The sequence below is a fragment of the Heptranchias perlo genome, chromosome 24 (assembly GCF_035084215.1).
Source record: "Heptranchias perlo isolate sHepPer1 chromosome 24, sHepPer1.hap1, whole genome shotgun sequence".
Lineage (NCBI taxonomy): Eukaryota > Metazoa > Chordata > Chondrichthyes > Hexanchiformes > Hexanchidae > Heptranchias > Heptranchias perlo.
Genome location: NC_090348.1, coordinates 44,436,909 through 44,462,567, shown reverse-complemented (window position 1 = coordinate 44,462,567; position 25,659 = coordinate 44,436,909). Strand labels below are relative to the sequence as shown.

The following is a 25,659-nucleotide window of genomic DNA, read 5'->3' as shown; positions in this document are numbered from 1 at the left end:
CGTGGGAGCGGTCGCTCCAACCGTTTGCCTCTGTTCTGCGGCATTCCCTGCGCTCAGGTAGCCCTGGAGAGGGAGCTCACGGTGTCTGCCGGTACACTTGAGGCTTTCCGTGACCGGTGGGCAACACAGGGACTGGAGTGCGCAGTTGATGAGGATAATTGCACTCTGATTTAATTCGTATGATTGGGTGTTTATTACTTGTGTCAAAAAAAATTAAAATTTTATGGTGACACTTTTGTTAGTTTTTCAAGGTTCATCAGGGCAACCCAGTTTGTTCGAAGATACTTACATGGTGATTTTCTGGTGCTTGCTGATAAGTTACAGACTTATTGAATTCAATTTTACAACTTGACATGGTGGGATTTGAACTCATGACCTCTGGGTTGCATAGTCCAGTATCATAACCACGAGGCCACCATATCCAGAAAGTTATCAATCAGACTTGTGGTCATTGTTAGGAGTGACATTTGGTACCAGCAACAATTTCTTTCTTTCAAAGTTGCGCCTGTTCCACTCCCGAAGGAATCGAGTTCCTGACAGGGATGATGGCGGAGGGCATCAAGTTGTCTCACGGTGCCTGGAGAGGAAAACTGGACCAGGGGTTGCTGCTCCACCCTTGCTGGAAGTGCTTCAGCAGACCTTCACTGCCTAGACTCAAACGTGAATAAATGGCCACGTCGGTGAGGTACCTGTGGGCAGCTGGTCCAATGGGACTCACTCCGGCAAGGAGTCAACTTCAGGGCAAATGAGAAAAATTGGCCAAAAAAATAAAACTGCAAAGTACTTAGAGTTCTGTACCAATTTTGTTTTGGCAGGAGAACAGAGGTTCAATTACCTGTATAATGATAGGTTGCTCTTTTCAGAGAATCATCCAGCACAGGAGGCCATTCAGCCCATCGTGCCAGTGCCGGCTATCCAATTAGTCCCACTCCCCTGCTCTTTCCCCATAGCCCTGTGAATGTTTCCCCCTCAGGTATTTATCCAAAGTTATTATTGAATCTGCTAAATGTTTGAGTTTGTTAAATTCATTTGAGGTGAAACAATAATTTTTTGGTCCAAAAATTAAATTTAATTGGCTGCCTCTCACCGCTTTAAAAGATGTTCCAATAGATTTGTAATGTGTCTCCATCTTTAACTCTTCCTCCTCTGTTAACCCGTTGTGGTTCAGGTTTGCGCGCCGGAACATTTCGCCGTGCACCTTGCAGCCGGTGGGACGGTGATAAGTGCGGGACCAAAGATGGCGGCGGCCGGGAGCGATGATGGTTTTCCGTCGCTAAGCAGCAAAAGTGCGGCCGAGACTCCGCAGAAAGTGCGGCAGCTGCTGTCCGACAGCATCGCGGAGAGGTAAACAACAGCGCGGCTCCGAGCTGCTGCTTCTTCCCGGTGAAGTTACCGCGCGGGAACCCCCTCCTTCCCTCGGGATTAGGCCCGGGGAATGAACGGCCACCTCGGGCCCCAGTCTGACGGACCCGTCCCCCTGGATCTCTTTTAAAGGGATTGGTTTTCACTAAAATTACTCAGGATAATAATCATATTTTACTTACATTTTCCAGGGAGGAGCCAAATCTCCACCCCCCCCCCCTAAATGGCAGCACTTTCGCCTCCAGTCCCACTCCAGGGACTTGAGGATATCAACCGGGGCTGAATCCAGCGTTAGTTTAACAGCAGAGAGTTTTGATGTCTTCTTACTTTTCTCTCTGTTCCCTTCGAAAAGTGCCCTGGGATCTTTGACGAGAGAGCAGACCGGGCCTCGGTTTAACGGTCTCACCCAAAAGAAGGCACCTCAGGCAGTGCAGCACTCCCCTCAGTAGTGCACTGGAGTGTCAGCCTGGATGATGTGCTCAAGTGTCTGGAATGAGGCTTGAGCCCACAACCTTCTGACTCAGAGGCAAGAGTGATACCATTGAACCAAGGCTGACACAAACCTCCCTCACCCTGATCACAAAAAAAAAATTCACTCAAAAATAAAGTTATTGCCATTGATGAGGTTGAAACAGGTCCAGCATTGTAGTCATTTAGCAGTAGTTTAACAGCAAAGTGTGTTGGTATCCGAATATGATTCTCTCCTTTGTTCTATAGCGATCAGACGATTTCCATCCCTCAATCTCCTGATGACAGCTGTTTACCACAGTCACCAGTTACCTGTGACTCTGCTAATAAAGAAGCTTTCTTTTCGCGGGTCGAAACTTTCACAATATCCTTCAGTGTCATTGCTAAAGCGCAGTGGTGCGCACGCAAGAATCACGGACTGTGAACACCCAGCGGTACAGTTATACATTCTATCCTTCCACGCTTGGGTGTGGAGAGCATTCTGCACCGTATAATGCCAGGGTGAACTGGTGGTTACCAGTCTGTTATTGGTGCTGGGAGTTCTTTGAGGTGATGAGTTAAAGGTATTGAACAAGAAGCTTATTCACACAATGTTGGTGTTTTGGCTTTAAATGTGATTTAGGAGTGTCTGACCTTTTGGATCAGTGGGATCATGTAGGATGGGAGGAGGCTTGTGTACAGCATAAACACCAGGCACAGACCAGTTGGGCCGAATGGCCTGTTCCTGTGCTGTATTATACTCGCTTCCAGCAGGGGTCACTAGATAGTGATGAGGAGCATAACCCCTAATTTTTCTTCTCAAACTCAGGGAGGGGAAGTGAATTGTAGCCCCTGCCCTGCCCGAGGCCAGCTAACTCAGCACAGATCTGGAACTTTCCTTGATTGTATGGCTTGTGGACAGAGACCTTACTGCTTAGTCAATGGGAAGAGTGGAATAGTGTGAACAAAGCCACAGAAAATTGTTTCCTTTTTTACTGGAACATTGAAGGTTAAGGGGGATCTGGTAGCGGTTTTCTAAATTATGCACTATTTCAAGAGGATGAATAATGAAAGGTTGTTTCCTCAGGTTGGTGAATCAGTAACGGCATAAACTGAGGAGTGACTGGAAGGATGGGGTTAAAAGAACATTTTCACAGAGGATAATTGGAACTAGAATTACATCGAATGTCCAACACAGAAACAGGCCATTCGGCCCATCTGGTCCATGCCGATGTTAATGCTCCATGCGAGCCTCCTCCCACCCTACTTCATGTAACCCTATCAGCATATCCTCTATTCCTTTCTCCCCCATGGGTTTATCTAGCTTCCCCTTAAATGCATCTATGCGATTCGCCTCAACTACTCCATGTAGCAAGTTCCACATTCAAACTGTTCGCTGGGTAAAGAAGTTTCTCCTGAATTCCCTATTGGATTTATTAGTGACTATGTTATACTGATGACCCCTAGTCTGGTCTCCCTCACAAGTGGAAACATCGTGTCTACGTCGACCCTATCAAACCCTTTGATAGACCTCTATCAGGTCACCCCTCAGCCTTCTCTTTTCTAGAGAAAAGAGCCCCAGCCTGTTCAGTCTTTCCTGATAGGTATAACCTTCCAGTTCTTGTATCATCTTTTTTGCACCTTCTCCAGTTCCTCTATATCCTTTTTATAATATGGAGACCAGATCTGTACACAGTACTTTGTGCGGTTTAACCAAGGTTCTATACAAGCTTAAAATAACTTCTCTGCTTTTTGATTCTACGCCTCTAGAAATGAACCTCAGTGCTTTGTGGTGCGCTTTACCACATGAGGCTATTGAGGCGGAGAATATAATATAATTTAAAAGAGAATTGGATAAAAGGAGGAATGGACAGCTCCATATGAAGAGCTAACACCTGCACAGGCATGGAGGACAAAATGGCAGCCTCCTGTGCTGTAAAGTCTGTCATTTTATAACGAAGGAAAGAGCAGAAAATTATTTATGAAAAATAGTTACGAGAAATCCTATTGTGAATTTAAATATTAAATGCCAGTGGATAATACACTAACTAGGAAGGTTCCAGTGAGAATCCCTACGTGGTCAGTTTTCGGTAAAATATTAAGATGCCTACGTGGCAAAGAAGCAGAATGCAAAATGGTTAGAAAGGGTTAATTAGTTAGTAACTGAGATTGATACAAGTGGCCTGGCCCTCCTGCTGGGCCATATGTTTGCTTAGTCAGCAGGCCTGCATTGTCTTATCAATGATAGGTCTTTGATGTGAGTCAAGGACTGGTCTGAATGTCTCCATGTTTATGGCAGATCAATATAGGGAACGAGCTTAGCCAAAGTTGAAAGACATTCCAGGTTGGGAGATAAGGAACAGAAGGAACAGGGAAGAACATTCTAAGTTGGAAAGTGAGGAAGTTATTCCCTTTGATGTCTAACAGCAGCATGATCAGCACATGGACGATTTATGATTGGCCGGAAATAATGTAACCTCGCATGGCAACCTATGCCCGGCTTATGATTGGTGTTGACCCTCGTTAAGTATGTTCCAACCCTATTGATTTGTATAAAAACGTGTGGACTTCTGTATGTTGTTGTTCTTGCTCTGCCAGCATAGAGGGACTCTATCAGGAGTCCAAATCAATGCTGCAGACTAAGAACCCTGCTATTAAAGATGTGTTGGACTTTAAAATGTATTCGACTTCAGTTATTACTGAACCAGACTGAGGGGAAAGAATCCGGATCGTCATTTGGTGGCAGCGGTGGGATCTTAACGGTCGTTCACCGAGAGTTCGCGGAGTAAGAGGCGGATTGTCTCAGACACGGAGGAAGGAAATGGCGCCCCGATGTAAGTAGTCTTAATTTACTATGTCGGTTTTCCTCCAATCCGTCAGTCTGACGACGAATCGTCCAATCGCTAACACTCGCGTGGCGTCCTTACAAGATTCAGGTCAGTCTGGCGAATACACAGAAATAGCAGGAAGAGGTCAGTGGTCGAATATCACTGAGGGTCAGCTCCGGCTGAGGGTCAGCGTACGTACTGAGGGAATAACTTGTAAGCGGTAGGTCAGTGGTTAATATCACTGAGGGTAGTCAGGGTTTAAGTTCCTGATGATTGGATATAAACAGGAACTATTGATAAAACTTAGATGCCGAAAAAAGGCTCAGGAATTAATTTGGAAAATAACAGAGGTACCTCAGCCAAAGAACTAATTGCTTTATGGAGACAGTACTGTAAAAAAATATGGATAGAATTAAGTGACTAGACAAATGTTTAAAAGACAGAGACCCGAAAAAGAAAGGTTTTGTTGTTTAAGTGTACTGTCCCTTTAAAAAGCCTGTCTTGATCAGTGTTTTTTTTGTCGGTGTTGTGGGCCACGCCCCCTTCTTACTGTGTCTTGTGTGTTTTCTTCCTTTGTGTAATGTATCTGTCTTGTCGTGTGTTTAATTCTGATACTGCCGAATTAAAATTGGAGTTATTGAGGTTAAGTGACCTATTAAATTCTGGTTCTTATAAAGTGTGGGCATGTTAAATTCCAGACATGGGATCTTCAAAAAATTGGCATTTTGAATGTTTATTTTGTGATTGGCTGTGGTTTAAAAAGAGGTTAAAAATTAACGGGTTTGTTTAAAAAACTATCAGGATCATTGTGATAGGAAAAGTCGGAAAGCTGGAACAGCTCGCAGCGTTGATTATAATCACATCCACTAAAAGTATGTGAAAAAATAGTGTGCAAAAATATAGTATAAAGCAATCCACAAATGTGAGAAGTAAAAAAATCAGTCAAACCTGTGTGAAGTGAAATTTCGAAGGTGGGAACTTAATCTCAAAAGGGAGAAGGATCAAATTACTCCTACCACAAGAGCAAGTTAATATTAACCCCTTCCATCCCAAGAAGCTAGACTGTCATGCCAAGAGCAGTTCAAACAGATAGAAATGACCCAGTTGGTTGAGAACTGTCTGAGGCTTGCCCAGAACACAGGTGAACATGAGGTAATAATTGGTATAGGTATATTAGTAAAATTGTCCCAATCACTCGGAAATGCCAAAGGCTACAATTGACTGAGATATAAGTTTTCACGCTACAGTGAAGAATTGATAAGAAAGGAATGTAAAACAAATCATATGAAAAGGAAGCATAGGTTAGACAATTGGAAGTCCATTACTTGAGCTATGTACTGACACAGGGTACTAAACGCCTATCAGTTTTACCCTGCCACAGTATGATAAGGAAGTTTTGACAAGTTCTGGGGCTATTCAATTTTATTTGAAATTAATAGTAGAATACAAGATCTGACCAAAGAGGGGAGACCTTCCCTGACAAATTATATAACTCGCATTGAGACTGCTAAGAAAACTCAACAATTAGATCAACAGCTCCTAACTCAAGTGTTAAAACAAAGAGCCACATGGAATGGAGGTGGACATCGTAAAAAGAGATAGGCAAATATGGAGACGTAAAGATCTGTGATAAGTGATATAGCAACTGCCTTTGCCTCAGTTGTTAACACCATTGATTTGACAACATTAGATCAAAAGGTCAGAGATTTAGGGTCTCGCATTAAAGATATATTAAAAGATAAATGAAAATACAGATAAGGAATTGTCTGAGGATCAAATGCTGACCATATATTTGCAAAGGATAGCTACAGTGCTAGAAACACATGCCCAAACCATTAATAAATTAATAAAAGAGGAATATAACGTATCTTAGCAGGCGGCTGCTAATGATATCTGCTTAATGTGGTTACACCTTGAAAACACAGAGATTAGGACTTGGAGTTAGAAATTCCAGTCTGCAGCCCTGCGTACATCTGCATGTGGAAGAGACAGTGTTTATTTCAGACAGGCTGCGTGCTTCAGAGAGAGGGAGAGAGTGGAACTAGGCAAATTCTCTCTCCTGTTTTGTTTTCTAAATTTGTTTTGGGTATAGGGATTATTCCTTTGGATAAATAAATAATAAATGAAGATTTGACAAATTAATCACTTGGGCTCTCAAGAAGAGCCGCAATGGATTTTCTGTGTTTCTTTTAAAACAGGTGACCCTGGTTTTTTTTTGGGACCACGTGAGTGTTGATGGTGCAGGATTACCAAGAGTAGTTACAAAGTTACGGTGCAACCTTTGCTGGAGAAATTTGGTGCAGGAAACGATCCAGTGGTGTTAACGATTTAAGACTTTAGCTGCAGACATCAGCAGATACCAAATGTCACAGTGAGGTGATATCAACCTGATTCTCTTCTTTTGAAAACATTTTGATTTGTTTTGTTTTAGCCTATTTGTTGTCTTCCGAGACAGAATGCTCGAGGTGGGGAGATATGGGAATTTCTCTAAAGTCATTGAATTGGGCATGATAAAAAATCAATCTGGCATAAATATACAATCTAGTGGAAGTCAGGAAAGTGTCGTTGAGAATAGTAAATTGATAGCTTTCTCGTGGAGATATTTGTGTCCTTGCCTATAATGAATAATGAGAAAACTACACTCAATAGCCTGGCCACTACCCTGACATCGGGACCATGCAGGGGGAGATAAGCACTCTAGACACCCCTGATCTTTTTGATAAGATAACCTGAAAACCTAGGAATGGCTACAGTGGACATAAAAGATACAAATGTATGTTGCCATCATCTGAAACGGAGATCAGGATGAAGAACATGATTACAAAGGCCTATGGCCTGGTGAGCTATTGCAACCACTCTTTAAACAAACCAGTTGCTTTTACAGGGCTGAATCCTACAGGACATATGATGTGTGCCATGGGAAATGTTCGGAAATACCATGAGGAAGAAGAGACTGGCCAGCAGAAAGTTAATATCCAAGAACACTAAGCTCATTCCTATGAGATGCTGCTAGTATGCGGAGATACATGAAGAAGATACATTGAAGAATGAGTCTCAGACAGGCTCAGTTACTTGACAACAGCACAACAGGAAAATGGTTAATGTGGTCCAGGCGAGTGAGAAATCCTTTTAAACAAGGCACTGACACATGGTCCATAGAGAAACCAACTAATTAATGAAACAGTCAGGAAACACTGGTATCAATCAAAAGGACTGAAATTAAAGTAAAGAGGGACACAGTAATTTGGATTTCCAAAATTCAGGGTTAGGTTCCCATCAGTTAACAATAAAATTGGGAGAAACAATATTTAGAAGATATCCGTACGATGGATACAAAATTACAAGATTATGAGGGGCCCAGATAAAGTAGACAGGAAGTACCTGTTTCCCCTAGCAGAGGGTTCAAGAACTAGAGGACGTAGATTTAAGCAGATTGGCTGGAACAAAATTAAAGGGATGTGTTACCAGACATGCTGTCACTGTGTGTCCACATAGTGTTGGACACAGCCTAGAAGCACAGTGTGGGTTTAACAATACCGGTACCAATCTGGATATTAACTGTACCATGGAGGCCCTCGAGGCGGATCTAAAACCCACTTAAGTGGTACATGCCGGAGAGGGCGAATACTGTGTTACAACTAATTTGAAAACGTTTAAATATGCCAATCTAACTTGTGATATTTTAAGTCCAGAATTCTACTCCATTTCTGAAGTCCTGGTTCGGATTGGACCCGAGGAACTGGTAGAGATACATCGGCATAACCTCACCACCGTACAAGTTTCTGAGAATGTCAGAAAAGACTTAAAAGAATATCAGGACACATTTGGGTATCTGACACCCCTGTTGCCTAAATACTTGAAAGCATTGCGAATGGAGATACGCCTCTCCCAGAAGGTTTATTATAACCTACAACAGGGCAATAACAACATTAAGCATGACATTGACCAAATTAAAGTCACCACCTGGTGAAATGACCTCTGGAATTTGGGACTGAATATACAGATCCATCTTTGGATTAGATTAGTTTCATATGTATTAGTCGTAGTGCAGTTTGTTGTAATGTGCTTCTTGGTTTTCATTGCATGTAATAAATGTAAGCAGAGGATGAAGGGTTTGGCAAAGATAGTAAAACAGAGCCTGGGTGAGAATGTCCCCATTGTCTCTGTGGTTTCAACTAAGAACACATCTTAATGGTACCGGGAGTAGCACCCGCTGGGGTAAGGTGCATGTAAAAGGGAAGACAATTATAGTTTGATAGGATTATCAGATGCTCTGCCTCTCTTCCACCCGGACTGGTGGCCAACACGAAGGGAACCTGGTTAAGATGAGGTACAGCATCTAACGGGATACTGTAGGGAGAATTTGGATTAAGGGATATAATGGGGAGGGCACCAATTCACAGGTGTAAAATGGTCTGAAAGGTACCATTCAGTCTAGTTAGGCTAGAAACAAAATATAAAGCACCATGGGATATTTGACTATGATAGCCTTTTCAAACTAACATGAATAGGTTTAGCTGACCAAGGACATTCGCAGCTTATTTGAGAGATGTTTAGAAGGAGTCTGTTCCTGAGAACAGATAAGAGTACAAAGGCGTATTGATGAAACATGTCTGTGTTCTATTGGGACTTCTCTAGTTCAAGGGCTAGTTATATTCATTGTTATAATTCTTATAGTTTATTGCTTACTTAAATGTTGCTGCACTGCAGAACCTGCAGAACCAGTGAGCACCGTAATAATTGGTTATCATAAAATGATAAAAGGGGGGAATGAGAATCCCTACGTGGTCAGTTTTCGGTAAAATATTAAGATGCCTACGTGGCAAAGAAGCAGAATGCAAAATGGTTAGAAAGGGTTAATTAGTTAGTAACTGAGATTGATACAAGTGGCCTGGCCCTCCTGCTGGGCCATATGTTTGCTTAGTCAGCAGGCCTGCATTGTCTTATCAATGATAGGTCTTTGATGTGAGTCAAGGACTGGTCTGAATGTCTCCATGTTTATGGCAGATCAATATAGGGAACGAGCTTAGCCAAAGTTGAAAGACATTCCAGGTTGGGAGATAAGGAACAGAAGGAACAGGGAAGAACATTCTAAGTTGGAAAGTGAGGAAGTTATTCCCTTTGATGTCTAACAGCAGCATGATCAGCACATGGACGATTTATGATTGGCCGGAAATAATGTAACCTCGCATGGCAACCTATGCCCGGCTTATGATTGGTGTTGACCCTCGTTAAGTATGTTCCAACCCTATTGATTTGTATAAAAACGTGTGGACTTCTGTATGTTGTTGTTCTTGCTCTGCCAGCATAGAGGGACTCTATCAGGAGTCCAAATCAATGCTGCAGACTAAGAACCCTGCTATTAAAGATGTGTTGGACTTTAAAATGTATTCGACTTCAGTTATTACTGAACCAGACTGAGGGGAAAGAATCCGGATCGTCACCAGGTTCGACCTTTGATCTGTGCTGAGTTAGCTGATCGAATCAGCTGATCGGCTCGCTGGATAATACGGCGGGGGGTGGCGGGGTGGTGTTTGTCGGCTGAAAACTGATGGTTCTGATGCCTCGTGGTCGGATAGCCTGCCCATGCTCGCTGTCTAGGTTCACAATGAAGGATGACCACTTGTGCGAGGTTACTGGAGGGCGTGTGTTACCTATGGAATCGTACCCCAGCAAGGAGTCAGCACCTTCACCGGGAGTGGGGAGGGGAATCTGGGCGTGAATTTAAGAAATGTTTCGGGCAAACTGCTTCCTCCCACTCCCCACACTGCTCTGAGAGGAAGTGGAACATGCTGAGCCTCCAAACCCAGCTATGCTGTAGTAGGGACGGCAGGCAACTGGGGTGAGAGGTGATGTACTTCTCTTCCCCCGCCCCCCGACAAGTTATGGGCACAGAATCTCCCTGCATATATTGGTAGTGCCGGTGAAGGCCATTTAGTCTAAGACAGACGGGCAGAAAGACGCCTTGCAGGAGGAATGTTATCCATGGATGAACACAGAGTTGAACGAGTGGCTGGCAGGTGTTCTATGAGTGTTTGCCCTTGACAAAGATACTCATTCAAGTGGGCTGGGATGTCCTTTGAGCTCTCCCCTCTATACTGTGCCAGATATGGCTGGACCAACATAGACTGCGACATGTTGAAGTGTTCCAGCTGTCAGGCGTTCCTGTGCACGACTCTGCACCCGACCCTGGATGCCAAGAAATGTAAGTTTTTTTGACCCAACAGCTTGTCCTGTTTTGATTGTTCTTGTCCACCTTCTCACCTCATCCTGGCCAGTCCCATCCCTCTTGTGAAACAGGCCTCACCTCCCTCTCGCTCCGTAGATCAAGACCCTGGTCCCATGCAGACCGGGAAAGACTTGGGTCTGACTCCGGCAGTCAATGCTGTGTGATCCGATCTCGCACAAGCCCATTTCTTTTATTGAATTACAGAGAATTTACTGCACAGAAACAGGCCATTCGGCCCAACTGGTCCATGCTGGCGTTTATGCTCCACATGACCCTCCTCCCACCCCTCTTCATCTAACCCTATCAGCATATCCTTCTATTCCTTTCCCCCTCATGTACTTATTTAGCTGCCCCATAAATGCAGCTATGCTATTTGCCTCAACTCATCCATGTGGTAGCAAGTCCCACATTCTAATCACTCTCTGGGTAAAGAGGTTTCTCCTGAATTCCTTATTGGATTTATTAGTGACCATCTTATATTGATGGCCCCTCCACAAGTGGAAACATCTTCCACACGTCTACCTTATTCATAATTTTAAAGACCTCTAATCGGTCACCCCTCAGCCTTCACTTTTCTTGAGAAAAGAGCCCCAGCCTGTTCAATCTTTCCCGATAGTTGTACCCTCTCAGTTCTGGTGTCATCCTTGTAAATCTTTTTGGACCTTTTCCAGTGCCTCTATATCCTTTTTGTAATATGGAGACCAGAACTCTGCACAGCACATCTTTCTCACCATATCCGTCAATTCCTTCTGTCTCCAAAAATGCATCCGTGTATCCCTTGAACACATTTACACTTTAATGTCCTTCCCTGGTAACTTATTCCACGATTCTGTTACCCTTTGAGTAGTGAAGTCCTGCCCGGTTTCCCCCTTGTTACTCTGAACTTAGAACTTTGTTTCCGTTGAACCGGGATGAGAACCTGTCGCATTTATTTCACCGTTTATTTTACCTTATGTGATTTTACCTTTTTTTAAGATAAGGAGAGGGTCGCCGAGCTGCAGGAAGGAGTGAGAACAGCGCACGAGAAATTCTGCTTCTGGCCCGACAGTCCCTGTCCAGGTGAGATGGGAGTAAACGTGTAGGCTTTGTATCTGCAGGCCGTCGCTCTGTTTTTTGTCTCTTTCACTAATTTTCTCTCCTGTCCTGAAACGCGGGCTACCTGTTGGGCTACAGTTCCATGTGCGCAGGTTTGACCTCCAAGTAACGGAGGATTAGACACCTTGATAGCCACAAAAATTCTCCCCCCCCAAAAAAAATCCATTTATTTTATATAAAAAAAAGGACTCCTGTCTTTGTATTGAAGCTGAATGCACTCTTCACAAACCAGTAACGTTTTCTGCTCTTGGCACGATTTCTCGCTTTCCTCCCGACTCTCTCTGCACGCAGACACTTCCCTGCTTCGTTCTACGTTCTCCCAACTTGTTCTGCCATCTCGCTGCCTAGGGATGAGTCAGTTTAAAAAAGAATGAGGAGTGGGGGGGTGGAGAAAATGGCAGAGGGACTGAAAACCTACAGAAACCATTTGGGAAATGAAAATAAACGGGAGTGGAAAGGAAATGGTGAGACAATTAAACACAAACAGTGAGCAGTGTGAAAGAGGGGCATTATTGACATTAAGAGGTACCGAATGTCCCGGTAGAACAGGATAAGATCAGGTCGGATTGATAAAAGGACAATGGGCACGGCTGAGTTTGCCCGCCCGCCCTTCAGTTGTGCGAGAGAGCTGCTCGGACTGTTTTTTTTCATGTTGCATGCAGAAGACCATGTTCACCCTGCAATCTGCTTCACACCGAGTTATTCGCAAGTTCTGCCCCACTTCCCCTTTCCCCGCGGGTCAGCTAATCAGACCCAGAGCGGCAGGAATGGGCGTTGCAGCCTGTGCCGGCCTGCAATCAGTGGCCCCACCCCAGCTGGAAGAGCTCCTGTTGCGGATGTCGGGTGAGGAGAGCATCGGCGCGGCTTCCCACGTGAAGAACGGACACTCGGGTGAGGTATGACTGGTACCCGTGGAACCACGACTGAGGAGAAGAAATAAAGAACAAACTTGCATTTCTTTCACAACCTCAGGATGTCCCAAAGCACTTTACAGCCAATGAAGTACTTTTTGAAGTGTAGTCACTGTTGTAATGTGGGAAACGCAGCAGCCTATTTGCGCACAGCAAGGTCCCACAAACAGCAAAGTGATAATGACCAGATAATTTATTTTCGTGATGTTGGGGGATAAATGTTGGCCAGGGCACCGGGGGAGAACTCCCCTGCTCTTCTTCGATATAGTGCCGCGGGATCTTTTACATCCAGCTGAGAGGGCAGACGTCGGTCTAATGTCTCGTCCGCACCGTCGGCAGTGCAGCACTCCCTCAGCACTGAGATTGTGTGCCGAAGTCTCTGGGGTGGGGCGAGAGGAGGGGAGAAAACCAGCACGAAACGAAGAAGCAGAACGGATCGTAATGGCATTGCGATGTGGCTCCGAGGCCCTCCAGAGGGATGGGGAGTGAACAGACGCGGCCGCAAGCCGACTGTACGTATGGTGAAGCAGTGCCAAATAGGGGTAGAAATTGGATCTGCTCCATTGTGTGTTTTTCAGGGAGAGCTGCAAGTGATCTCTTCACGTCTACCATTTCTCTGACCAGAAATTGATCTCTGAGAGACTGGCCACCCAAAGTCACAGTCATTTAGAAAATATGCCGTTGGAATGGAGTGGATTTGGTCTTGACTTTTTTTGTTGAATTGTCTAAGCAGTGAGAGCTGTATCAGGGGAGCTGGCTTTGGTGAGCTGCTGAGACATGTATTAACCATTCGTGCAGTCATTGTCCCCTGCTGGCTCAGTCGGTGAGTGCACCGCCTGTTGGAGCTGACCCGGCCGGTCCCAGGTTCGATTCCCACTCCGCGGTGGGTTAGCTGATCTCGGCCAGGGCAGAGGTGGGGTTAGGGAGGTTAGTCTCAGTACCCTTGGGTTAGGGAGCGTAAAATCAGCCAGGGCTCCTGCTCCCGATCATTATCCAGGATTTATAGGATGAGGATAGGATTGGGGGGTTGACACATACTTGAAGATCAGATACCTGGATAAGATGCTGATGGGTACTCTGCACCAATGGAACAATGTCCAGTAAGGATCCAGTGCCTTAAGGAGGGGGAACAATGTCCCACGAAGATCAAGTGCATTCAGGAGAGGAGGAGATGAGAAAAAAGGGGGATTAAATAGCAATGGAGTGAATTTTCTTGTCCCTTTTTAAGCGTGAGGATCAGCACCTGCCGCCTGTCCGTCTGCGCGCGCGCGCCTGTCCGTCTGTGCGCGCGGTCTTTTTCTTACCCCCTTGTAAATTTCTCTCTCTTTGCCTTTCCTCGCTCTGTCTGTGTCTGTGGACAATAGGTAACAGCAGTGGGACCCGAGTTGGGCCCTTCCGCAGTATCCCTGAGTAAAGCAGGACGAGGGGTTGCCCCCTGTAGGTGACTCACTACTTCTTTCATTTCCACCTGGCAGATCGGTTCTGGACTTTACCTTTCAACGAGCCGGCGGCCCTCCTGCACGGAGTGACAGAGCGGTTCAAGGGTTTGTGCTCGCTGGACTTCCAGTTACCGGCCCTCAAGCACGACGACCTCAAAGACATGGTGAGTCCCACAGACCGGCGCTGCCTCCTTGCCAGGGTACAGTTCCATCGGGCTGCCCTTTGCTAAACTGCTTTCACCTCGTTCTTGCCGAGTGGAAGTTTTGACTCACTGCCTCTCTTCACCCAATTCACAGCTGTAATGCTTAGAATAGAGGAGCGCGGCTGTCAACAGGAGGCCGAAGGTGACTCAAAGCAGTGAGTCAAAACAGCTCTGGAGAATGTTCATGCAGGAATATGGCGGCAACGTAATTCATTATTTTTTTTTATTCGTTCATGGGATGTGGGCGTCGCTGGCGAGGCCGGCATTTATTGCCCGTCCCTAATTGCTCTATTCATGTCAACAACAAGAAAAAGTGTCCCTTTAAGCATTTTGTTTGATGAATTTGTGTTTTTTTTTCATTGAACCCCCGAGGTAGCGAGGTTGGGAAGAGATGTCGTGGTTGGTGCCGCCAAGCTAGGGTTTTAAAACTGTTGGGAAAAGGGAGATGACGGAGCAAGTGAGGTGACCCACAGTTTGGAGGTCCTGGAAAGAGCAGGGGAGAGTGTGATGAGTCTTCATTTCAATGCAGGGAGGAGAACGAAGACAACACCTTCAGTGCATCAAAGGAGCAGCTTCTCGTCCTTCCTGCCCGTGATGGCCGGGGAACTCCACTCCAGTGACAAGTCAGCATCTTCCGGAGGGGGTGGGTAGGCAGTGGTGTTGGAAATTCTTTATGCAGCTTGGCTCGTTGTCACAAGGGTCTCCTCCTATTCAGTGAAATTCATGGATTGAGATCACTGTTTTACTGGTCTCCTGCTTGACCTTCCTGTGCTATTAAGCCATTCGCTTGCAGTACACTCCGTTATCACACAGTTCCCCTGTGGATGTGCTGACCCTGGATCTCACGATGGGAGTTGCGAGTCTATTGATACTGTGATTGACGCCTGGCTACCCGTTCTGAATTGGGTGGCAATAGTTCAGAAAATGCAGCTCTCACTTTCTTTTCTCTTTTGAACAGACCATCACGGATGAAACCATCAGCTTCCTGTTACAGTTGGTAGAAGATGAACTGAAGTGTAGCATGGCGTCTGACAGTCCTGAGCTGAAGTCCAGTGCGGATCTCCTCTCCGTCCACGTTGCTGCCTGTGTCCTCTCTCTGTCTGGCTGGGCTGCTGGGTGAGTTTCTGAGGGGAATCAGCAATTCCCACATGATGATTGTAATGGGCTTATGTGCCTGTTGGCTGTTTGGAACCATTGGCTTGGGCTTTTCTCAATACATGGACCCCCCCTCCCCCCCCCCAAACCAAAATCCAAGAGGTACCTTCCCCCACCCCCAATTTTCTACGCTCCTCTTCTGAAGGTACTATCTCATGCTGGGGTACAGTTCCAGTATTACCCTCCAGTACCCCCTCCCATTAAACCTAGACAGTGTTGACAGGCTATTGGCAGTGCCACAATCAAATCTGATCCTTCCTTTCCTTAACATCTCCATGTGTGCTGGATACCAGTCAGGGATTTACACCCCCCAACTCACTCCCATCCCTTCCCCTCACTCTTCCCCCACTCCCCCTCCCCCACGAATGAAGCCACCGCTGTCCAAGCTGAGATCGGCTACCAACCTAAATCAGAGATTAAATCAGCACTTTACTCTGCCACACTGAACCATGAAAGAAAGACTTGTATTTATATAGTCCCATATCACATTTCTCAAATATCCCTAAGCACTTCACAGGAGCTGCTTTGAAGTGCAGACACTGTCGTAGACAAAGGGGTCAGCCGTCTCGCACTTAGCGAGACCGTACAGACAGCAGTGAGAAGGATGAGCAGTTCTTGGTGATGTTGGCTGAGAGGGGAATGTTTGCTGGGACACTGGGACAATTCCCTAGATTTTTTTTTTAAAATCCCGCTGTGGGAACTTTAAGGTTCACGGAGGGGGAGGGATGGGGCCTCGGTTTAACATCTCGTTCAGTACAGTGTCGCACGCAGTACTGCAGCAGAGTTTCAGGCCGCCCAGTATCTCCTGAAGGGATGCATGTGTGGTGACATCAGGGGAGGAGAGGATTGAGCTCAGTTGTGATGCCTCCCATGGTCAAATAACTTGCTGTCAAAACAATTTCTGTTTAAAACAAAACACTTCCATGCCGCCATATCCTTTTTAATCCCCCCCCCCCCCCCCCCCCGAAGACACACTGACACATGCTGGGATGCATTTCCACAGGCATCGACTGCCCTCTTTCACCTCAACTCATCTGGCTGTTCTTCATGAGCAAGGCTAGGCAGAGAAAGTGTCAGCAGGTTATTCGACCATGGGTGGGGTGGTGGTATCGCAGCCAAGCCAGATCCTGACACAGGCACTTTCCAGCTTAGGGTTACTGAATAGTGATCAGGAGCAGGAGTCCTGGCTGATTCCAGGCTGGTTAAGACTAACCCAGGGGCACTGAGGCCAATTGTAGAACCTCTACTGCCACCCTGGGATGAGGTCAGTAAACTTGATCGATAGGCTATGAAACCTGGGACCTTACAGTCGACTAAGACATTGAAGGTAGCATTAAAGTCAAAAAAAGGTCAGGCTTATCGTAAATGGGAACTCCTGTTCAATTTGCAAAGAATCCAATTGGATTTTATTTGCAAACAAAATTAATGAAAAAAGGGAAGAAACACTTGCATTTGTATAGCGCCTTTCACAACCTCGGGTTGTCCCAAAGCACTTTACAGCCAATAAAGTTCTTTTGTAATGCGGGAAATGCAGCAGCCAATTTGTGCACAGCAAGGTCCCACAAACAGCAATGAGATAAATGACCAGATCATCTGTTTTAATGATGTTGGTTGAGGGATAAATATTGGCCAGGACACTGGGGAGAACTCCCCTGCTCTTCTTCAAAATAGTGGCCCTGGGATCTTTTACATCCACCTGAGAGGGCTGACGGGGCCTCAGTTTAACATCTCGTTCGAAAGACTGCACCTCCGACATTGCAGCACTCCCTCAGTACTACACCGGGGTGTCAGCCTGGATTTTGTGCTCAAAACCACGAAAGGTGCGGTTGTGGATGAAAAAAGGCTGATCTGATTCAGTGTGATGTTGATCTGATGGACTGAATTTCTGATGGTGTGTCGGACGTCCTGTGCCTTGCTGGTCTGTGTGACTCTGCGGCCCATCAGGTGATGCACCTCCCTACTGAGCCACTGGGGGGAGCCGGCATCTATTTCTAAACGGGCTTCCCTCAACCAGACTTGTCTTAACTCTTCCTACTTTTTATCCCCCCCCCCAAAATGTGACTAGCCCTTCCTCGGATTCCCTCCATCTGCCGGTTATCACCTGCTCCTACTGCGTGCGCAAGGTGGGCCTGTGGAGCTTTCAGCAGATTGATGCCATTTGCCCAGCCGGTGACAGCGACATTCCCGTCTGCAGCGTCTCCCCCCAGGAGAACAAGCCAGAAAGGTCGACGCCAACTCCTCCTGCCACGTCTCCGCGCAGAATGATCACACGAAGCCAGGATGCCGCCCAGTCACAGACCACCGAGCAGGTCAAATAATCTTCTCTCTGTCTTGTACAACTTGTTTTCCGTGTTTTGTTTCTCTCCGGCTTTCTCCCTCGTTTTCCTGCGGGTGCTAATTACCTGCTGGGGATCGTTCCGCGGATGGCGGATGATCCGATACATCACTGGTTACGTGCTGAGTAAAGCTCCCTCTACACTGCCCCAAATCAGGGGCAGCATGGTCTATGTGCAGAGTAAAGCTCCCTCTACGCTGCCCCAAGTCAGGTACAGCATGGGCTGCATGAGGAGTAAAGCTCCCTCTACACTACCCCAAGTCAGGTACAGCATAGGTTAAATGCACAATAAAGCTCCCTCTATACTGTGCCATCAAATGTTCCCAGGGGAGGTACAGCACGGGGTTAAATGCAGAGTAAAGCTCCCTCAATACTGTCCCAACAATGTGCTTTAGTTTCAGTCTCAGACGAGCACGTGATATCAGGGTGACACTTTACCATTTCCTTATGGCCTTTTCTAAGTGAGATTACCAATATAGTGTCAGGGACAGCTCTGTGCATTGGACTGTTACAGCCAACAGAGGGAGATCATCTGGGCTGGATTCACATCCAATCCTTAGAGATGAAAGGGCAACGTGCTCGATAACTGCACCACACTTTTCAAAAAAAAATAATTGGTGCCCTTCCTTTGTGTGACGCATGTCGTGCAGCAGGCTGTTGGCTGAGGGAGCAGTTGTGTAATCTCCCACTTTGGAGCCAGCGTTCACTCGAGCCAAACAGTAGCTGGTGGTGTTTAAGGAGGAATGTGGCCAGGACTCTGGGAGAACGTCCTGTTCTCCTTTCAGTGGTGCCATGACGTTCACTTGAGCAGTCCAACAGGGCTCATCTTATCCAAAGGGCAGATTCCCTCAGTACTGCGCTAGAGTGTTGGCCTAGATCACGTGCTCGGGTCCTGGTGTGGGATGGTTGTGGGTTGAGCCCACGGCCTCCTGACCCAGAGCTGAGCGATACCAACTGAGCCACGAGGGACTTGAATCGTCGTAGGTCAAATATCTAAGAGGCTTCTCCGTGACCCTCTGTGGCAAACTGGTGACACTCCAGGAGATTAATCTAACATCGCGACCTAAATTGGCCATCCCGATCATCATTCCCAAACTCCCAAAACCATTGTGAGCGTATCCTAGATTTATGTTAAATAACTAGCTAATATCTGTCGTGAATATGACATTCACCAGTACTTTTGCAAGGGTGCCGTTAACAACATACACACTCTCAGATGTGCATGCACATGCACACGTATGCACATGCACACGTACACATATACACACAGATGTGTGCAAATACTCACCTACACAGACATATACATACGCAGACGCACAAGTGCACGCACACAGAGATAGGCAGATGCTTATTAAGTTAGTGTTTTCCTTCCTGTAAGGGGAGATGCTCCTTTGCTAAAACTTTTTTTAAAAATCAGCATGAAGCCAGCCCTTCACCTGTTGGGGCCCGCACACGGAGTCGCGATGTCCACAGTCCCACCCTGGTCGATCGAGGCGAGACGGACTCTGCCAGCCCACACATGCGAAGCAAGCGGCCTGTGACCCGAAGCATGGGCCAAGGGGACGTGCCTTCCAGCCCGCAGCGGAAAGCCAAGCGGCTGCGCCTGTCGTCGTCCACCAGCTCCGTAAGTAATGGAGGCGCAGCGCGGAGGGTCACTGGGCAGTACTGAGAAATCCATACTGCTCCAAATCGTAGTGTTGGCACTTGTTTATTGTACCGGTACTACTGTATATCAAAGTCAGCTTAACTCAATGGGGCCACTCTCGCCTCAGAATCAGAAGGTCCTCCAATTCTGGCCTCTTGCGCATCCCCGATTTTCTTCGTCCCACCTTTGGCAGCCTTGCCTTCAGCTGGCTCAGCCCAAAGCTCAGGAATTCTCTCCTTAAACCTCTCTACCTCTCTCTGGTCATTTAAGGCACTGCTTAAAACCTACTTCTGACCTGTTCTAATATCTCCTCATGTAGCTCGGTGTCAAATTTTGTTTGATAATCGTTCCTGTGAAGCGCCTTGGGACGTTTTACTACGTTAAAGGCGCTATATAAATGCAAGTTGTTGTTGTGGTGGATTCAAGCCCCACTTAAGCTGGGCTGACTCTTCAGTGCAGCACCGAGGGAGTGCTGCACTGTCGGAGGTGTCGTCTGTCAGATGAGACGTGAGACAGGTGCCTTCTGCCTGTTCTCATGGAACTATTGGGATTTACAATGCATTCTCTGGACGTGCCAAAGCATTTCACAGCCACTTCATTCTGCCGCAGAGCCGTGCAGTGAACAAACAGAAATATTTTTAATCTGTGCTGACAGACCGACAGCAGGTGCGGAGAAGGTTTTATAAATCCAGCAGTGAAACAATCAGACAGGTGTTTAAAAATTGGCATGTAGCGGGCTCTGCTGGTGTCCCAGCGAGTTTACCCAGTGAGTAACTGCGTGTTGTCGATCAGAAAGGTGTGGGGTTCAGATTCTGGTTTGTACTGACTTATTCGATCAGCTGGGGCAGCAGCAAGGAGGCTTCGAATTAGCTTCAGTCACCCTGGGTTGCGAAGGGTCGTTTGGGGAGCGGGGGGGGCGGGTGAGGGGGAGCGCGGGAGTAATCTGTCAGGGACCCTGCTCCCGACTGTCGTCCAGCCACCACTGGGATGTTGGGTGTGTCACCTCTGATGCCCACGATTGACATTACAATGATGAAGGGATTCGATAGGGTCGATACAGAGAAACTATTTCCTCTAGTGGGGGAATCAAAAACGACGGGGCATAGTAAAATTAGAGTAGGCCGTTCAGGAGTGAAATCAGGAAGCACTTTTATTTTACACAAAGGGTAGCAGAAATCTGGAACTTTTTTTCTAAACCCCACCCCCCCCCAAAAAAAAGGCTGTGAATGCTGGGGCACAGTTGGAGTTTTCAAGCCTGAGATCGATAGTTTTGTTGGGTAAGGGTATCGAGGGATTATGGAGCAAAGGCAGGTAAATGGAGCTGAGGTGCAGATCAGCCGTGATCTGATTGAATGGCGGAACAGGCTCGAGGGGCTGAATGGCCTCCTTCTGTTCCTATGTCCCGCTCACTGACCTAAGGATAACGAAGACTTGGGTGAGGTACAAGAGGGCAGTCGCTACCCGTGGAATTGTACTCCAGCTAGGATCAATCGGGAGAAGAACGGAATGGTGGAAATAAAGGAAATTCAAAAGCCCGAGAGATGGGACGGTTAATTCTGATATTCACTGAGCAGCGTCTTCAGGGTGCTTTTTGTACAGTTCTGTTCTTTTCTCTTTTACAGGATAGTATTAGGGGCTACTTTGATCCAGTTTCCCAGCACAGGGATTGGTGCCCGTGGATTGGGAGGAAGCTGAAACCAGAAGACACGCCACATGATCCGGAACAAGGAGAGCAGGTCTCGGCCCCTGGGTCACCCGAGAAGACGGAGCCAGGGTGGAGAGCGGCCCTTCGGGTCCTCTTGTCGCTGAAAAGATCCCGCAGCCCGAGCGAGGACTCAGACTCCTTTGTAAGTACCGAGTTTAAAGGGGTGGCTTCGCTTTTTTCCGCTGTCAATTCACATCCCTCCTTCCCCCAAAGGGATCGATTACTTGCGGAATACAGTTCCACAGCTCAGCACCTGAGCTTAGTGGCCGTATGAGCCTCGACAGTGAGTACTGACAGGCTATTCGACTACTGGAGGCATCCTAGATGGCGAGTGCTGCCAGGCTATTTGGCTGCTGGAGGCATCCTAGATGGCGAGTGCTGCCAGGCTATTCGACTACTGGAGGCATCCTAGATGGCGAGTGCTGCCAGGTTATTCGACTACTGGAGGCATCCTAGATGGCGAGTGCCGGCAGGAGAGGAAACAGGGAAGTGTTTTTTAAATAAGCAGAATTAATTAGTGCCGGAGACATCCCGTGCCAGAAAATCAGTGCAACACCAGCTATTAGGTCTATTCTATTGATGACCTGTCCAATTTGAGCATCTTTTGATCATTCTGAGGTCCCAATTGGGACACTGAGCTTCCATTAGATTCTGAGACACGGGCTGCATTCTAACAGACTGCCGTGGACTGCTGACAATTGCCATTTTAAAGAGCGGCTTTAATTGGATGCCAGCGATTGAATCCTTTGTCAGTTTTAATAGGGGAGAGGAGGGGAAGGTGAGGGGGGAGAGAAATGTCCAACCTGTACTAGCTTTTTCTTGTCTCCTTACCTCCCCCTTCCTGGCCCTGGTAAGCTGCAGAGGTCGTTCCCTTCGTCGTGTTGGCCAGTTGTCATGGAGAGAGTGCTTTGCGCCCCCCCCCCCCATTCGCCCCTCAGCCAGCAATTAGAAGAGCCGTGACCTGCAGGGAAAGTGGGATTAGGCTAGGTGGCGTGTTTCTCAGCCATTGCGGACACGATGGGCCGAATGGCCTCCGTCTGTGCCTTAAATTTTCTATTATTTTACGGAGTCAGCACAGAGCCAACATTTTAAACTGTGGAACAAGTGTTTTAGAAGCGTCCCGGACTGCTGGAGTTTCTGAAGTTAGAAAAAGACTGACTGTCCTTTCAGCTGTTATTTCTTGCATTGGAAATTTTGCTGGCAGAGAGATCCCAGGGAAATGAGCATCTGGCATTCCCGGGGCGGAGCTCGGCTCGTGGCATTCCCAGGGCGGCGCTCGGCTCCTGGCGTTCCCCTTTTTAGTCAAAAAGGCTAATGGAATGCTGGCCTTTATATCTAGAGAACTAGAATACAAGGGGGCAGAAGTTATGCTACAGCTATACAAAGCCCTGGTTAGACCACACCTGGAGTACTGTGAGCAGTTCTGGGCACCGCACCTTAGGAAGGATATATTGGCCTTGGAGGGAGTGCAGCTGGAATTTACTGGAATGATACCTGGATTCCACGGGTTAAGTTACAAGGAGAGATTACACCAACTAGGGTTATATTCCCTGGAATTTAGAAGATTAAGGGATGATTTGACTGAAGTTTTCAAGATATTAAGGTTGGAGGGAGAGAAACTATTTCTGTTGGTTGGGGAGTCTAGGGCTAGGGGACATAGCCTAAAAATTAGAGCCAGGACTTTCAGGAGTGAAGTTTGGAAACACTTCTACACACAAAGGGTGGTGGAAGTTTGGAACTCTCCTCCGCAATCAGCAGTTGATGCCAGCTCAATTGTTAATTTTAAATCTGAGATTGATAGATTTTTGTTAACCAAAGGTACTAAGGGATACAGGGCGAAGGCACCCTCACATACAACAAAATGGTGCCTCTCCTCTCCTGTCCTGTCCTGTGCTTGTGTTAAACTGGCTGGATTCATGCATTTTTCTTTGTGGTCAGTCTCTTTCAGAAAAGTCCACCAAGGTGTTCCGAATATTCCGACAGTTGCATGTCCCGTGTTCCTCGTAGTGGAGAGCCGTTCCCTTTTAAGCCGATGATGGTGCAGCTGGCGTTGGTTTAGATTGACGGCGGTTCTGTGGGCTGCTGAGGTCGGTGGTGTGGGTTTGACGGCCGGGCCAGACTCCGAACCTCTTCGTGCCGACCGGTGACGGACTGGAGTGATCGGCAGATTATTATTATTTTTTTTCAAAAGCCTACAAATGATCTTCAGACTAAAGCAGCGAAACTCGCAGGAAACAACGGAGCTGGTCTGTGTTTAGCCCATCGTGTACCCAGCTGGGACCCACCTCGCCGATCCTTGTCTCTGCTTCACAGATGTGTGTTTTCATCCTGTGTTTAGTTCACTTTTTAAACATTGGCACAAGGCTTGGGACAAATGTTAATAAAGACCTTCTGTTTTGATAGTTGCTGCTTGTTTGACTTTGTTTTTCTTTCTTGAGTTCCTGGTTGTCTTTAATCCCGTAATAAGTACTTGCCCCTTAATGCTGCCTCTAATGTAGTAAAATGTCCCTATGGTGTTTAGTGGTGGGAGGAGGGGTCACTCTCCCCATCGACCGTGGGTCGGAGAGGTTAGGCGGGAGGTGATCCAGTCTGGTTGTAGAGTTAGGTTTTGAGAAAGCAGAGGCATCGCCAAGCAGGAGGGGGTTAGGGAGAGAATCCCAGACGGCAGGGGTCGAGACTGTGTTGGTGATAACGGGGGGTGGGGACAAACACTCAGTCGGCCTGAGTCGGAATCGTGGTGGATCTGAGCTAGAATGTGGGGTTGGGGGTTGGGGGGTGGGGGGCCAGGGAGCCCCCAGTGTCAGTCAGCAAGGGGCAAGTGAAAGGTGAGCAGCGCCAAGTGCAGAGTGGGACTCGGGCAGGGGAGTTGTGGACGAGCAGGACCGAGTCGGAAGGCCGGTGAACGAGGGCGAAGTGGGAGTCTGGAAGTAGTAACGGCGACACTCCAATTAGCGTTGAGGAGAAATGGAGCAAACATGGCCACCGTTGCCATGGCAAGGGAGTTCTCCCGGGTGTCCTGGCCGATATTTATCCCTCAACCAACATCAGTAAAAACAGATTATCTGCTAATTTTCACATTGCTATTTGTGGGATCTTGCTGTGCGCAAACTGGCTGCCGCGTTTCCTACATTACAACAGTGTCTACGCTTCAACAATACTTCATTGGCTGTAAAGCTCTTCGGGACGGCCTGAGGTCGTGAAAGGCACCAAATAAATGCAAGTCTTTGTGGCGTGGTATCCTATTGCTGCTGCTCTACGACAACAACTTGCATTTATATAGCGCCTTTACTGTAGTAAAATGTCCCAAGGTGTTTTATTGGACCGTTATTGGACAAAATTTGACACCGAGCCACATGAGGAGATATTAGGACAGGTGACCAAAAGCTTGGTCAAAAAGGTAGGTTTTAAGGAGCGTCCTAAAGGAGGAGAGAGAGGCGGAGAGGTTTAGGGAGGGAATTCCAGAGCTTAGGGCCTAGACAGCTGAAGGCACGGCCGCCAATGGTGGAGCGATGAAAATCAGGGATAATCAAGAGGCCAGAATTGGAGCAGCGCAGAGATCTCGGAGGGTTGTAGGGCTGGAGGAGGTTACAGAGATAGGGAGGGGGGCGAGGCCATGGACGGATTTGAAAACAAGGATGAGATTTTTAAAATCGAGGCGTTCCCAGACTGGGAGCCAATGTAGGTCAGCGAGCACAGGGGGGTGATGGGAGAACGGGACTTTGATGTGCTCTTGTGGCGCAATCTTCAAATAGCATCAAAACTGAACAAATTTCAGTTTTATGACCCATAAAAAAAATTAACCAAACCCAATTTTAAACCAAGACCAAAAAAAACACTGATTTGTAACCCGATACTTTTAGTCCATTGACAGCAAAGGTTCACCTCGGGTTTATAGGCTGTTTTTACAATGTCCTCCGAACCTCTCGTAATTCATGATGTGTTTCAGTGTTGAGGATCGGTTACAAAACAGAGTCACGAGGATGTCCTCAGCTGTGAAATACGAGCCGGTGCTCCCTGCCGCCCTCCTCACGTATCCTTTATTTATAGAGGCCTCCAGTGCCTCGTGTGATGCTGTCAAACAGAAGTTATCACTTGGAGTATTGTGCACAGTTCTAATCTCCATAATTATAAAAAGGATACAGAGGCATTGGAAAGGGTGCAGAAAAGATTCACAAGGATGATACCAGAACTGAGCACTTTGTGTGTGTGTGTGTGTCCTGGAAAACCACATATGCAGGAAGTGCCGCCAACTTCTCGACCTCAGGGTTTCTGAGCTTGAGGGGCGGCTGGTGTCGCTGCAGTGCG

At 47.0% G+C, this 25,659-nt stretch overlaps 1 protein-coding gene across 1 annotated transcript; it reads left to right on the top strand.

Annotated features, from left to right (window-relative positions):
- The first annotated feature begins 1,217 nt into the window (after positions 1–1,217).
- On the top strand, positions 1,218–23,759 carry zc3hc1 (zinc finger, C3HC-type containing 1). The gene is made up of 10 exons (XM_068005196.1): positions 1,218–1,344; positions 2,080–2,194; positions 10,692–10,842; positions 11,842–11,925; positions 14,348–14,475; positions 15,473–15,630; positions 17,735–17,978; positions 19,422–19,628; positions 21,272–21,496; positions 23,293–23,759. The coding sequence occupies exons 1-10, from the start codon at positions 1,238–1,240 to the stop codon at positions 23,359–23,361; spliced, it is 1,488 nt and encodes a 495-aa protein (XP_067861297.1). The 5' UTR covers positions 1,218–1,237; the 3' UTR covers positions 23,362–23,759.
- Positions 23,760–25,659: the final 1,900 nt, after the last annotated feature.

Excerpts from the sequence above, each read along its gene's own strand:
- zc3hc1 (XM_068005196.1), top strand. The coding sequence starts at position 1,238 with ATGGCGGCGGCCGGGAGCGATGATGGTTTTCCGTCGCTAAGCAGCAAA. Across the intron at positions 11,926-14,347 it reads GCCCGACAGTCCCTGTCCAG|ATCGGTTCTGGACTTTACCT; the intron begins GTGAGATGGGAG and ends TCCACCTGGCAG. Across the intron at positions 17,979-19,421 it reads AGTCACAGACCACCGAGCAG|CATGAAGCCAGCCCTTCACC; the intron begins GTCAAATAATCT and ends TTTAAAAATCAG.